Genomic DNA, 15,735 nt, shown 5'->3' on the forward strand with positions numbered 1-15,735 from the left:
AGTTTAAGCATATTTCCCTGAGGTGAAATTAGATTACCAGTAAGTTTAGGTGATATAAGCAATCGCAGTGTTTCCGGGTAAAGATATGGAATATAGCCCCAATGGCTTCACCAGCTATTAAGCATAAATTATATCGCTTTGCTGGAGTATAAGAAATCATAAAACTTTGATTTCTGTTTCACGGCAAAGTATATCACGTGTTTTATTTATTTTCTGACGATTCAAGGAGATTAAGGAGAAAATATCCACCAAGGGTGTGTGATATGTTTATGATGAGAGGAGGGTTTGCGGATAAATCCAATGCAAAGATTATTTTAAGGATTAAAATATTTATTCACTTTAAGTTTAATAACAAAGAAAACCTATACATAAGATTCCCAAGGTGAGGAATTAATGCAGGCATAAAAGACAAACACATAACAAAACAGCAGACGAATTATACTAAATGCGTAAAAACTCGTAATGACAGTCTACAATAAATGAGAATGTGAAACAGCTATTGATGGCTGGTGAAGGAAAAAATTGTCTTTCAACTTTATCGGTTAGGACGTCTCCGATAATCCATCTAACGTCACGTTGAACTTTTCAATGCCCAGTGGAATGAGATCTTAATTCGACACAATCCATGTCTTCCTCACTGAGAAGAGATCACTTCGTTTGAAATTCGATTCAGCTGAACACTTCAGTGGAGGGCAACTCGGCAAACTATTGGATGATCAGGAAACTTCTGTCGATATGCCAGCGTTTAAAGATCTCAGATTGACCCCGGCGTCGAAAAACGTTTGCAGACACAGGAACTTTTTGTTGACTAATACCATCCATGGTATTTCTTGACATATACGGGAACTTTGTGGTAGGTGTGGTGGTGAACGGTATGGACGTGGTATGGCACATGGATTACGTAGTGTTCACTATATAAAGATGAGAAAGAAAAATAGAATTTAGCATGCATATAATAGTATCAAATGATTTAAACTGTAAGAGATGATTTTTCTATTCATTATATAAACTAAATTTGGAAGTTTTAGCGGAATAAATTTCAAAGATATTTTTTTGATTAGAAATAGACACCTTTACTCATTTAGAGAATGTCTGAAGAACGCATTTCCGAAAAATCTGTCTCATATTCATTTTATTAAATGTAAATAAATAAAGATCCTTCTTGCAAATTTCTCATTTGGTAAATTGAGTAAGTATCTTAAGATTTAAATTCATTTTATGAGTTAAAGAGTCGAAACAAAAATATTGCGGAGACTTGTTAGTTGAAAGGCTGCATAAAATCGAACTTACTGTCGAGGAGCGTAGCCTGGTTCAGGTTCGGGTTCCGGTGCGGGCATTGCTGCAGCAAGTGCAATCATCGCAAAGATAGCAAGGATGACCTTATAAGGAAAAATATTCACCAAAGTGATTGTAAATATTGGAAATTTGCTTGATATTAAAATCAGGATTAATTTTCACTGGCATATAAAACAGTATATCCCTACGATTAGATATTTGTTCAATATTTACTCGTATACACATAAATGTGCTAGTGCCTACATTTTACAATTAACTATCACGTAGGTTAGAATGTAAGAAAGTAAACTATAGAAGTATTTAAATAAATATAGTGGAACTCCTTACAACAAACTTGTAGTTTGCCATTGCTTCCTGGGATTTGTTAATCTCGTTGGAGTTGAAACGATTTGCTCGAGACGAGTGTCGGTGGTTGGATGACTTGTTGGGAGTAGACCTCAGCTTTTATAGTGGAGCGTAACAGAGGAGGGGAGAGACGGGGCGTGTTCCCCTGCCCTTACGTGTCGTGAGTAGAAGGGGCTATTGTGAGTAGGGAAAGCATTGGCAAAATTGCGTGATTCTCCCAAGGAACTCCCTCCTCAACCGATCTTACTATGTATGCGGCAGTGACAGTGAGAGTTGATTTTCCACATGGAGTCCCCACAGTCGCGGATAGAGCAGGCCGTGGGGTGTAACAGTGAGAGTGGCCGAGCGAGTATTTCAAACCCTTCCGGAACTCTCACAATTGCCCTTTTGGACTTCTAGCAAAAAATTATTTATTACCCAACTGAGCTTCCGCACCGCATGTACGGAACAGGAAGTTAAAGTGTTTACCATTTCTTGGTACTTTCCTAGGGAGTAGGCACTTCTTAAATATTATTGTAACTAGAAAATAAACAAAGATTATTTAAACATATGCTCCGTCTGTTTCACTAAAATAAGCGAACACATTACGAGTTTATTTAATGAGCGTGAGAAAGTGCGACAACTCCATGATAATGGCAGAGGCAAAATGCAACCCATTGATCGAAGAATTACGGACCAATGGCATGCCACTTAAATATTTACCCTTAATAAAAAACCGCAACCCGCACGTCATTTACGCGTCTCAAATAGTTCCATTTTTACACACTGTTATGGCGTGGCGTTAAAGAATATCATTGCTCCGAAAGTTATGCCTTCTAAGCGAAGGTGAAGTTTTCAGTTTTATGAAAGCTTGTGTTTTTTTACCTTAAAATTGTGGCTGAACTGTTTAGTACTCTCATTATCATGCACGCGCTTTAACTTTTGCTATAACTGGTTATTTATTCCGGACTTATTACTGTAAATATTTGGAAAAGAAAAGTCTATATTCACACAATGGCTACGGAACAGTTTTGCCTGCAATGGAATAATTTTCATTGCAACTTATCATCTGGGTTTGAGAACTTGTTCAAAAATGAAGATTTAGTTGATGTTACATTAGCGTGTGATGGGAAATTTATCCAGGCTCACAAGATTATATTGTCCATTTGCAGTGAATACTTCAGATCGCTATTCAAGGTGATGTGAAAATTTTAAAGTGGCTTTTGAGATAAGTTTCTGGCGAACTCTGTGATCATAATTATTTTTAAATCGCAGGTTAATCCGTGTAAACATCCCATTGTAATTCTCAAAGATGTGAATTATAATGATTTAGTTTCAATCTTGAAATTTATGTACTGTGGAAAGGTAAATGTCAGACAGGAGGATTTGCCAAGATTCTTGGAGATGGCTGAAATGCTTAAAATCAATGGCCTAGCGAATGAGCGTTCAATGAAAGTGAGTATTTCATTACAGGTGTATCACTATTTACGAATGAACTGAGTTGCTCAGCGTGAACTGAAGAACTTATTTCCTACTAATGTTTTACGTGCTAATTCGTAAACTTAATTTTCATGATTATGCCGACACCCCATAATTAATATTCTTGTATAATATTCCATTCAATCGATTAGTTTTCAATTTTCCTTAGTTTCCCTTCCATTAGAATCTGTTTAGTAGTTATTAATCTGTATAGGACATATATTGGTGGTAATTGTTATATTTTCCATTCAGCAAAATTCAGATGCTAGAAACTCATCAATGAAAGAAAGAAGAAGTTTCGCAGGAGAAAAGGTTGTGTGTCAACCTATTTGGCCGTCGTGGAGAGAAGAGAAGTACGCTCAGAATTCGCCCTCTCCTAATCCACTTGAGCCAGAAGTTGAAACATCAATGGAAAATATGCCTTCAAACGTAGAGCAGAATTTTGGTAATGGAATGTTTGAACGAAATGTCTATGAAGACTCAATGCCCAGAGAAGAACTATTTTCTGGAGAGATGAGCAATAGCTATCCCCCAATACCTTTGGTGAAATACAATAGCCCAGAGCCTGCAGCCGAGAGTGGGAATAGTTCTGTTAAACCTCCTAAAGTTTTAATTCATCACAGCCCATTGGCAACTCACGCTACAAGTGTAGGTCAGTATCTAGGTCCATTAATATTTATATTTTAAATTTCATCTGCGGTAAATTTAGATATTACTGGAGGTACTGGAAGTGAATGTTGATTCGTTCTTTTTAGTGTTCAAACACTTATTCATTAGCTCCCTTGTGAGTTCATCCCCAATTTCTTCTTCGCCGAAGTTATCTAAAACCGAAAATATTTCAAGACCCATATTTTGCTGTTCCTTTCATTTTAAGTGGCAGCTCCAAACTGCTATAATGCCACTTCAACTACTCAGCTCTCATGTAACAGAGGTTTTTGGAAAGGTGTCTTTATTATTCCAGGAGTAAGCATCCATAATGGGGAGTAAATCATTCTTTATCAAACAAGCGAAACATATGAGTATAAATTTGTCTGTAGGGATTGTAGCGATATTAAAATAATAGTAAATTGATGGCCATAGATGTTCATTGTAATGTGGAATACTTAAACTAGAATTCAAATGTGATTCTTTACAGGCCCAAGTTCACTGAAAGATGAGACTCAAAGCACGTTGTTGAATGAAAAACCATCAGTAGTTGACAGGATACAACCATCTCCTTTAAGTGTTAAGCCAGCAACCCAAATGCAAGAAGAGCCATCCCTACAAACAAGTGAAGACACAGAAATATATAAGTGCACTGCTTGCAGCAGAATATTCAAGCGACGTGAAAGTTTAATGTCCCATGTTGACAATATTCATGGTCAAGGACGAGGGCCTTTCCATTGTTCCCTTTGTGGCCGCAAGGCTAAAAATAAGCACAGCTTAAGCACCCATATGACTGATTATCATAGAAGGTAAGATTTGGTGATTTTATTAAGATAATTACTTGCTATTTAATTAGTTAAAAATATTAATGAACTTTATCAACCAGTTACTTCTTATTTTAAGAAATAAGTCAAATTTTCTTGTATGTAGGTTTGGCATTTGGTCTTAGTTTTTCTGTTAAAAATGTTAATATAATTTTAGATTTTTTTGAAAGTATTTAATGCCCAGAATTCGCTTATACACATTAAGTTATTGTAAAATTATCTTCCACTTACAGTGATATAGAGTCGCTGGGTATTTTTCAGCCAAACATTTCAACTGTTCAAGAGTTTTTTGTAGTACATTTATCATCAAATTTACCCCAGTCGAAAACAATTTTTTAAAGCATAATCAGAATTCGGCCATTTAGTCATGAAGCTCCCACTCCACTGATTCAGCTGTGTCAGTGACTAGCAAATGATAACTTGATATTGTTCATCACATAGTTGTTATGCTATTTATTTTTTTGTTTTGGTAAATAATATTCGTATGTTTGGAAACCTAATTCTTTAAAGTAAATAGTTTTTGATGTACTGGAATGATTGCTAACCGGACAAGAAATTGTCTTCATTATGAATATGGTTCTCGTTAAATCTTAAAGAGTAGTCCTGTTACATAGTATCTGCAAGTCCTTCATTACAAATCATTGCTCCATGTATTATGTACATCAAGGCAAAGTTCACCTAGAAGGTTTTAAGGCCAATCATGTTGAAAACCACTCTTTTATTGTGACTCTTTTAGCTGTAAGTTCACTGGCATAATTCTAATAGTTTATTCCAGGAAATCGTGTGAAGTGTATGCTGTTATGCATTAAAATTTGTGTTCAACATTTATATATTTGAAATATAAAGATATTAGTCAAAAAAGCTGAATCTGCTATTCACTGCAGGGCTGCGAATCCATCAGTTTCCTTCATTATTTCATCACCAGATCATCTTGTTATTATTTATTCAAAAAGTCATTCTTTTGATGTGGGTATTAATACTTTGCTACTTCATTTTTGCAAGGTCTCACCCTGATACTTCTCTATCACTTAATTACTGTAATTATATTTTTCTTTGGTGTTCATCCTCGGTGATTCCAATTGGAGTACACTTTCTTAACTCAAAATCATTCAAAACAATAGATAGAGAGACAAAATTTAATTCTGATTATCCAATATGTTGGCCAAATCTTCGAAGCTACCTTTTTGGGAAGAGGTTGAGTGAAATATTGTGAATTGCACTGCTTAATATAAAACATAATATTTTTATTGAAATTGAAATTAAATCACTTGGCTTTTCCACATAGAAAAAATTTTTTTCTATGTGGAAAAGCCAAGTGGCTTAATTTCAATAAAAATATTATTGAGGGGAATACGCTTCAGTAGGTTATGCACGAGCATAGTATTCATGTCCATGGGTAGATATTAGAGAAGGAACACACTCCAATCACAATAGTTAATAAATCAAAAGAGAGATGGTACTTTTTTCCACACTTTATTTTACAAGTCTTTTAGACTTGTAAAATAAAAAAGTGTGGAAAAAAGTACCATCTCTCTTTTGATTTATTAGAATGGATTTCCACAAAGTGAAGCCTGAAACCATCGAGTTTATCACAATAGTTAGCCAAAATACTGACTAAAATTGAGACTGGTAGAGAGAACATTGACGTACGATAACACTACTTATCAATAGGTAACTAAAATAGGTAACTAACTATAAAACAAGGCAAGAAGCGTGCTCTCTTCAATAAATATTCAACTAAAATCATGCTCTTCAAAAGAGTCAATGACTAAAGACACATGTTAATGTCTAAGAGTTATTCATGAAGTAAAAAAACATCTTGTCATGCAGAGAAAATTTTTTTGTCATATTGACATTCCATGAACTCTCCCTGTGGAGGCCACTGAATCCAAATATGTCATTCTGTTAATAAGAGATTCATATAAGAAGCAGGTGAAGTAATAGAATGTTAAAGAATAAACTAGGATGAAAAGATTGCCTGGGGGCACTAGAAAAAATTATGAATGAACAGGTGGAGTCTAAGAAAAATGGTTTTATATCAAGAAAGGAATATTGAAAGGCTAAAGTGAAACTATAAGAACAGTTGATAGGAAAAAGACAAGAAAACCATGGATTACTGATGAAATGATTAAGAAGGAGATGGGAGAAGGAATTTGAAATTTGTGCGTTCAGAATGAGGAAGAAGGAAATACAAAGAGTTAAATAATAAAACTAGGTAGGGAAACTAATGGGATGCAGGTAGCATAGTAGAAGATGCAGTATGATAGCATAAGAGTTGATAGAGAATGGGTGTACTGTACAGGCAAGTGAAAGAACTATCAGGATATGAACGGGCAAAACCTGTGCTAACTATCAGAGATAAGGCATAAAAATTATAAACCAAAGAAAGATTCAAGAGTGATGAAAATAATGCCTTGAAGATCTATATGGCAAAGGGTATTATTCCAGCAAGTTTAGACATAGAGAGTGTCACATAGTCGTCGAGGATAGCTTAGGTCCAGGCATATTTGATTTCAGGATGGAAAGGGCACTAATGCAATTGAAATAAAATATGTTTGAGGGGATCAATAGCATCTCTGCAGAACTACTTATGCATCTTGGAAAACGTGGAAGAAGGGAGCTGCTAGAGTGTCTCATAGTTCTAGAGTGAATTGGTAGCATTCATGACGGAAGAATTTGACTAGAAAATTATTTCAGATCAATGTTAGTTCCAATTTCACAAAAGAGTAAGGCAAATTTACACAAGGACTGTATAATAATTTGTTTGGTACTTATGATCGTAAATAAAAGAATGGAATGGAGGGCAAATGATTACTCAGGGGATGATCTGTTTTGGTTCAGGAAGGGGAGAGGTTTGGATAACATGTTTGAATGTAGCAGTAATGAGGCAACTAATAGAGAAAAATGTGAAGTTCAATCAGGATGTATTTTTTTGTGCGATGGATTTCAAGAAGGTGTTTGATAGAGTGAATTGGGAGGGTTAATGAATGTTTTACAGAAAATAGGAGTGAAGAAGATGGATAGGCAACTTCTCTACAACCTGTACATTTTTCAGACTGCTCGTGTGTAGCAGATTGAGAGTCTGAATGAGTAGTGCTAGGTATGGAAGTAAAACAGGGATGCCATGGGAGTAACCCACTATCACTTCATCTTTTAATCCTGGGTGAGGCAATATAACTTCCTTTTTTCAATGCAAAATGCTGTCAAAAAAGGAAGTTATGTTGCTGCACCCTGTATATAGGGAGAGGTAATGGCATGGAAGTCATGGGTGAAAATGAAGTTGAATGAAAGTCTGTGATGAATTCTTAAAATCAGCTATATTTGTAGATGTTTAAGATTTAGTTTGCCTGTCAGCCAGGAGGTAACAGTAATTCCAAAGCATATTAAAAAATCAGTGTAATAGGTATGGGATGTGAATCAATGTATTCTAAACAAAGGTAATGAAGTTTTTGAATAGAAGTAAGGTTAAGTTACACGTTGAAATAGGAGGGCAAAAACTAGAGCAGGTGGGACAGTTTACTTATCTTTCAAGTGTCCTCAGCCAAGATGGTCTCAGTGGTAGGAATGTGAGAAGAAGATTTGAATTAAACGGAAAATCTTTCTTAAGGAGGGAATCATAGAGAAGGACGTTAAGTAAGGAGGTAAGAAATGAGTAGTAAAAACTTTGGAATATCGCATGTTTTTGTGCGGCTCAAAAAATTGTGTTGTTGAAGCATGATGATTGGATTGGAGGCTTTTTATATGAGATGAAGGATGGGCTAGGTATTTGGTTTGTATAAAATGTATCAGGTAAAGTTATGGAAAAATAGAATTATTTCAGATATTGCTATAATGCCTCAAAATTCTTCAAAGTACATCCCTTGAGCATTGATACACTTTAGCCTACGGCTTTTCCACGACTCAAAGACTCCCTGGTAGACAGATTCCAGAAGGTCCTTAAGGGTATGTGTGCCAGCTGGTGTCCTTTGAGGAAGGATTTCACTTTAGGGAATAGGAAATATTCTACTGATGCTGCCAAGTCTGCTCTTAGGGGGTTGAGGAATGGTAGCAATGCCGTTGCAGAAGGTCTTTGCAAGCAGATACTTGACTCTGCTCTTAGTCGTTCATCAAGACCAGCAGGACAAGATTAGCACAGATCTTTCGCATCGCCAAGTTTTCAGTGAAAATGGTGTGCACTGTCATCTTTTCAATGCCAAAATGATCTGCGATCATGTGCACACTTTACCGATGGTCTGAATTCAGCACCTCAGGCACACGTCAGGGAAACGTTGTTACCGATATTTTTAATACAAACCTTGTAATATGGACAGATGGAAAATCAAATTAAGTTCTAGGCATGGTGGGGGAGGAGAGACTGTAGGGAGAAATTGAAAGAAGGAAGGCCAGATGGATGCAGAGCATTTTGATTGGTATTGGAATGCCGAAGACTGCGATAGAGGGGAAAATGTTAGTTAGGTAAGTTAGGAAGAGATCGGGAAAGAATAGGGATGTTTGATTCAATAAAGGGAAGTAGTATGTATGCAGATTTACAGAATAGTTCATTGTAGTTTAGGGTATCAGTTTTTGTCTTGTTAGGCAGGGCTAAGAAATGTAAGAGGATATAATCTATGTATCCAAAAACTTACCTCAAAATGGTAGACTGCCAAATAATAATACATTTACATGATAGACCCTTGGAAGCAAATATATATGGCATTGAAATACAAAAGTTCATACCTAGACTGAATGAGTGGCAATGATATCCAGTAATTTTGTAGCATGAAGACAAGTAAGTGCTATGGCTTCCTGATCTAAAAAATCAGTAATTTTTTACCATCATATCTGTATGTTAATGTGTAAATCCTACATTATCATTCTGAGACTATAAAAAGTGTCAGCTTTTTTGAAATTCATGTAATACTGAAAAAGGGGTTCTACTGAACTTCCAATTATAACTAGAATGATATTTTGGCAGGCTTGAGAATTGTGTCCTCTCCAGATAATATTAAAATTGATGGCATCCTGGAAAAAAGATAGCCGCTCAAAAATAAAACTGATAGGTTGGTCATGGAGGGAAATTTCATTTGCTAAATTACGACAAAAAGAAAGAGAGACTGTTGAAGCAAATGACAATTATTGAGTAAAACCATGGAGTATTAGAAAATCTATGAGTAAGGTTGAAATTAAAAGGCAATAGAATAAGTTTAACTTTCAGATATAATTAAAACACAGAAAATATTATGGAAAGTGTTACAAAAGGGTTGAAGGTAGTTTTCCGAAACAAAAAATACATCAAAGTTGCTGAAATATCTTGGGAAAAGTAGAACTGCCTATTCAATCATTCAAGGGGCCATCTCTATCAATGATAACTGGTCCACCAGTACACTCATGATGAAACACCTAAATGAAGCACACTGTGCTCATTCAAACTATCATGGTGAAGTTGGGGAAGAGATAGTGTTGAATAAAAAATAAGTACAGAGAAAACAATGAAGCATGAAGACAATGACAGATGAAAACAATGATAATCATTGAGAAAGGATATTCAGACAATCTTTAAAAAAAGTCAATGAATTAATTTTTAGATACACAGATGAGATGCAGAAAGGGTTATAGAAAAAGATACATTGAAGATGAGTTGCTAAGAAGAAAGATGGCACCTGCTGAGCTTGTGTTGGAAAGAGTGGAACTGCAAAGAGAAGAGAGGGTTATTCAAGGTTAAAAAGAAAATCGAAAAATTAATCTCCATATTCATCTGAAATACTTCCAACCCCTCAAAAAATAACTAAATATATTAACTCTCCAGCAATGATTGGCAGCATAGTAAAGTGCACTCTTCACATTATTGTATATAAAAATAATGGGTGTGTGCCAGGATGAAAATAGATTACTTTTAGTTGGTCCAAGGTAACTAGGGAGTGTTTGTGTAAAAATAGGAGTGTTATGGTAGCCCAAATAGGAATGTGCCAAGTGCGCTATGATGGTTTGATGTTAGTGAGAGTATGAGTGATTTGAGTTTCCGTGCGTTAGAGACCAAGGAAGTAAAGAGTGAATATTGTCAAATGATCCATCTAGATGAGTACTATTAGAAATCTCAGGAATAGAATAATATGCTAGAAGTAGTGCATGTAAGATGAGCATCGCATTGGTCGACCAAATGAGGTGACGACTCCAGAAGCGGTGAAGAAAACCACAAAGTGATACTGAATGATCATCCACTAAAAGTGCGCAAGCCAGCTGACGTGTAGTAGGCATTTCAAAAAGTGTGGTACATCGCATATTAAGAGAAAATTTGGACATGAGAAAGCCATGTGCAAGATGGGTGCCATGTTTGCTAACACTTGAGCAAAACCAGTGTTGTGAAGATGTTTCAATTGAGTGTTTAGCAAAGTTTCACAGCAACGAAGCAGAATTTTTGCACCGTTTCATAACCGTGGATGAGACATGGCTCCATTACTTCACTTCAAAGACAAAAGAACAATCAAAACAATGGATTCAAGAGGCAGAACTGTCGCCAAAGAAGGTGAAGACTCTTTCATCTGCAGACAAGGTCATGGCATCAGTTTTTTGGAATGCCCGTGAGATAATTTTCATTGACTATCATGAAAAAGGAAAAACTATCAATGGCGAGTATTATGTGAATTTATTGCAACATTTGAGAGAAGAAATCAAGCAAGAGCGGCTGCATTTGGCTAAGAGAAAGTATTGTTTCATCAAGACACCAGCTTACAAATCCATTATTGCAATGGCCAAAATTCATTAATAAAGTTTGAATTGCTACCTCATTCACCCTATTCGCCATTTAGCCCCCTCGGATTATTTTCTGTTTGCAAATTTGAAAAAATGGCTTTGTGGTCAAAGATTTTCCAACCATGTAGAAGTGATGTCGGCAGTTAATGGCTATTTTGAGGAACAAGACAGCTCTTATTATAGAAAGGGTATCGAACTTATTGAACATCGCTTGGGGAAAAGTGTATAGAGTTGAAAGGATATTATGTTGAAAAATAAATGAATTTTTTTCCTAAAATTTTGTGTTTTCTTTGTTGGCTTGGGTATTTCTGGGATTACCCTCGTAAGCCAAAGTCCATTTTGGAAGATAGCAAGTATATGAAGGGAGTAGACCATGCAACCTGTCAGACCCGACGAAGAAGACTGGTCAAGAGGACTGGACAAGAGTGGTCAGAGTGCTGTTATTTGTTAAACAGTTAGAACAAATTCTTTATTAAAAATTCTTTCATGAAGTTGCAAGAATTTGGATAAGTCGCAGTGATACAGAAGAGCCCATTTCAGATACACCAGGGAAAAACATTTGCATTTATCCTACTGAGCATGCATCTATGTTACCGACGGGAATTCTTTCAATGGACATGAAGAATAATAAAATAGAGAATATAGTTAGTGCTGAGAGTTAAATAATTCTTCAGAGACCTTGTAAAATATGTGCAACCTTGAAAAGGATAATTGAAACCCACTTCACTTGTGGAATTTGTTGTCTTCCAATCCATAGAGGGACATGTTTTGAACAATACCGCACTCAAGTTGAATACCCTGGTATATTATCTCTACGCATTTAAAATTTCATTGAAAAATATCCCCTAGTTCAGAAGTTGTGTTTTCTGTTGAATGCTTATCCCTTTCACATGGAGGTGCAAAAAATGGCCAGCCCCAAGGGCTGGTAAATTTAAGGAGCGCCAGCACACAAAGTGTTAAGGCATTCTTTTTATGATAAATTAGTATTATTGAATAAAACAACCATGCACTTGACTGTCAATGGTTATATTTGTATTTGCATTCTTTTCTATTAGTTTTATATCTCTCATATGCTAAATTTTCCTCCTTTAGATGATAGAATTTAGTAATGTCATTTTCGTATCTTCAATTTCACTAATATTTTTTCAATAACTTTCCTTCAATAGCTTAGACATTGTATTTTAATTTTAAATAGATTTTTGACAAAAAATGACAGCCTAAATAGTGGTTGAAAAATTAAAGTAAATAAGTTTTCACCTTTCCTTTGCCTAAAGTACATATTTCTCGCATTATGGGTCACAATATTTTCAGAGTATGCCTTCAATAATTGAAGCAAGTGTGTCTTGTTCCAATTGTATCATGCTTGATGTTACACTGAATGCTATATTCCACTACAGTAAAAACAAAAGTAAAATAGCTTGTGTTAAAAAAGAATATTAACAGTTATTCATTCAAAATGGTTGCCATTAATCATGGCATTGATGTGGAATAGTGAGATTTTGAAGTTGGTTACCAATTAGCCAAGAGAAATACTCTCTTAACTGACCTTCAATGCTCACACCACGAGAGTAGGCCAATAAGTTCATGTAATTTCTTCTGTCTGTAGTCCTGCATTATGTATTCATAACTTGTATTCTTATGCATTTTTATCATGTCATCAGCTATGAATCAATGTACTGATTTTGGTTTCAACTAATTTCTCTTGTTTTATTTTGTTTGAATAAAGTAATTACAATCAATTTCTTCTTATTCACCCCGCAGGCCCAAGAAGAAGTTTAAACAAGCTTTACCAGCCCCTGAGCCTTTGCCCAAAAATGAAGCAGTTAGTTAGATTAGTAACTCTGTACTTAAGAATCTGCTCATGATCAGAAATGTAGTTGAGTAAACATTCCTGAGTTCACACCAGTAGAAGAGCCAGGTGTGGTTTAGGGGTGTGTAGGTATCCCTTTTTGCTCCTTCACCTCTGCTGAATTGGCACCACTCATTTATTCTTTGATAAAATGCCAAACTAGTGTTTTCTAGTGGAAGCTCTCCTCTGATCCTGTTTTCCCCCATTTGCTGAGTGGCTGGCTCCCCTACTGGTCCACGCTGTGTAACATGTATTTGGTGCTTTCGAGGGAACTATTGTTTTAAGATGTGATTGTATACAAGTGCACATTAATGTTATAAGCAAATGTCATCATTTTTCTGTGTATTTATCATGCCCGAATGCTATTTAATTGCCCTCTTTCTATAGAGACTAATATGAATCTAACACCATAGAGAATATAAATGTAGCCGTATTTTCTTATTTACATTTTTGTCTCTTTATTTTTACTTTTTGTAAGAAACTTACTAATAAATTGCTCTGTCAAAGGTCTGCACCTTGTTTACATTTATTATGATAGCATGCAGTTAATGTAATTTTACTTTTGACTTAAATTTTAGTTATCAAAATTGAGTTCTATGGTATTTTTATTTTATATTAAGAATATGAACACATTGTGTGTTAAAAGCTTGTTGCTATGTGTTTTGTCGACTCTATTTGGATGATAGCAGATCTCATCTGTGTGGAATGAATTGAAATTATTTTCTATACTTAAGTTTACACAGAAATTAAGTTTGGCGCCTTGGAAAATTCTATATAAAATTATCTCTTTACTTGAATTATCCAGACTGTGCCTTATACCTGTGCTAGGGTATTTAATTTTACCTCATTTTTAGACGAGTGACAGTTAAAAATTTGTTATCATTTAATGTATTTCTCAAAAACTTAAGTATAGGAAATAAAAGCCACTTGTATTAATCAAACTCATCAACGAATTTTAGACCTGTAATGAGTACATAACAAGATAATATTACCTTTATATAAAGTGTTTTCTATCAATTAGTAATATTTATCTCTGAATTCAATGGCATGCTTAGCTTGCTCTGTACTAACTGTTATAATGCTATTTAATATTAGTGATTAGCTAATGATAAATTCATAGAAAACATTAAATGTCACAAAAGTTATTTTATAATTAATTATGAATTTGAATTTCTTTCTTTGAAATGTTTTCAAATTCTTTGATTTAATCTTTTCAGATTGATGTAACCCATTGTTTTCACATGTCATTGTTATTTATATTTTTTTAAGCTTTGATATTTGTAGAAGAAATATATTAATTAATAAAAAAAATGGAAATTACTTGAATAATATGGTAATTTAGTTTATGCTTTAAAGTTAAAATTCATTTAAGGTTCTCTTAACGATCAGGAATTGATCCAAGGTAAGTATGTAGTTGTGTGTATATTCACTTTGTGTATTGAAGTTCCCCGATTGATGTTCCCCACAGAGAAAAATCGCATTTGTTTGGCTGTCTGCCATGATGCAGTTTTTTCTTTGAAACAATCTTGAATGAACTCCATGTAATGTACAAGTAATTTTATATTGAACCTAAACATTTTCTCAATGTTGTCTCAGTATTATAAATCACATTTTGTATCCATTTGTGACAGAAATTATTATGTTTCTTACCTTGGCTCATAATTTGAAATTCCCTGGTGTAATCCAACTCACGATCAATCTCAAAATAAGCATCAGTATCCTCGCTATCATATCTAAAGATTGTATTAATGATACAGGCATTCCTTTTCTCATGCCGCCTATCCACGTACCTGCATTTGTTGGGCTCATAGCAGGATTCAAGCCAAACAAACAGCAATCACTCTAATGAGGTGTTATTGAGGCACTTCTTTCTAGTTCTCTTCTCCCAGTTACTAGTGTTTATTACTTAAATTGTTGAGAAAAAACTCATTTAGGTATCTTAGTTATTTTAACCAAAAGACATGCATAATCTTAGAGAGAAACCAACATTTATTTCTTTTTTATATATAATGCGAGTATTCTTGGTAATGGAACTTTACCTAGGTACCTGAGCTTAAAATTCATCCTCTAGTCATTGGTGTCCATTGGTTCCCAGTTTTATCCCCGCAGATACTGAAGTAGTAGTGTTTAAGGGAGGCGACCAACAGCTGAGGTCATTTGCGCCATTAGGGATGGACAGGAAAGGGTGGAGAGAAACCCGGTGTCGGCATTGGCTTACTCTTTACCAAAGGCGCCAAGGGGTCCGTGCCTTAACGTCCCATCCGACGGACGGCACTCACTCAAAGTGCCCTCCACAAAGCATCTCAAGTAGGGATGGGATCGAGATACCACTGAAAAATATTCAGCAATGCCGGGATTTGAACCCGGGCCTTCTGGGTGGGAAGCCAGTATGATAGCCACCTCACAATCTTGATCCCCGCAGATACTGAAGGTCTATGCTCTTGGGTCTCTTCGATTTTTTTCAATTCTGTATGGTCATATTGCTTGTCAGTCATTAGTCATCAACAAATTTCAGAATTGTTTAGTTTTCCTGAAACTGGAATCAATCTAGTGAAGACATGCTATTGGAAAGGCCAATGGCAGAATTTA

General features: G+C 35.3%; 1 protein-coding gene and 1 long non-coding RNA gene across 2 annotated transcripts; one reads left to right on the forward strand and one right to left on the reverse strand.

The window, feature by feature from the left end:
* Positions 1–318: 318 nt before the first annotated feature.
* LOC139690876 (uncharacterized) lies at positions 319–1,704 on the reverse strand. The gene is made up of 3 exons (XR_011701517.1): positions 1,624–1,704; positions 1,291–1,379; positions 319–911 (listed from the first exon to the last, which is right to left on the reverse strand). It is a non-coding gene; the product is annotated as an uncharacterized lncRNA (long non-coding RNA).
* Positions 1,705–2,454: 750 nt separating this feature from the next.
* Positions 2,455–14,364, forward strand: LOC139690274 (GDNF-inducible zinc finger protein 1-like). The gene is made up of 5 exons (XM_071587622.1): positions 2,455–2,817; positions 2,896–3,075; positions 3,352–3,751; positions 4,235–4,553; positions 13,059–14,364. The coding sequence occupies exons 1-5, from the start codon at positions 2,635–2,637 to the stop codon at positions 13,126–13,128; spliced, it is 1,152 nt and encodes a 383-aa protein (XP_071443723.1). The 5' UTR covers positions 2,455–2,634; the 3' UTR covers positions 13,129–14,364.
* The last annotated feature ends 1,371 nt before the right edge of the window (positions 14,365–15,735 follow it).

Source organism: Hetaerina americana, unplaced genomic scaffold (assembly GCF_022747635.1).
Source record: "Hetaerina americana unplaced genomic scaffold, ioHetAmer1.1.p SCAF_3, whole genome shotgun sequence".
NCBI lineage: Eukaryota > Metazoa > Arthropoda > Insecta > Odonata > Calopterygidae > Hetaerina > Hetaerina americana.

Coding starts and splice junctions, on each gene's coding strand:
- LOC139690274 (XM_071587622.1), top strand. CDS start 2,635: ATGGCTACGGAACAGTTTTGCCTGCAATGGAATAATTTTCATTGCAAC. Junction 2,818..2,895: donor ACTTCAGATCGCTATTCAAG/GTGATGTGAAAA, acceptor TTTAAATCGCAG/GTTAATCCGTGTAAACATCC. Junction 3,752..4,234: donor AACTCACGCTACAAGTGTAG/GTCAGTATCTAG, acceptor GATTCTTTACAG/GCCCAAGTTCACTGAAAGAT.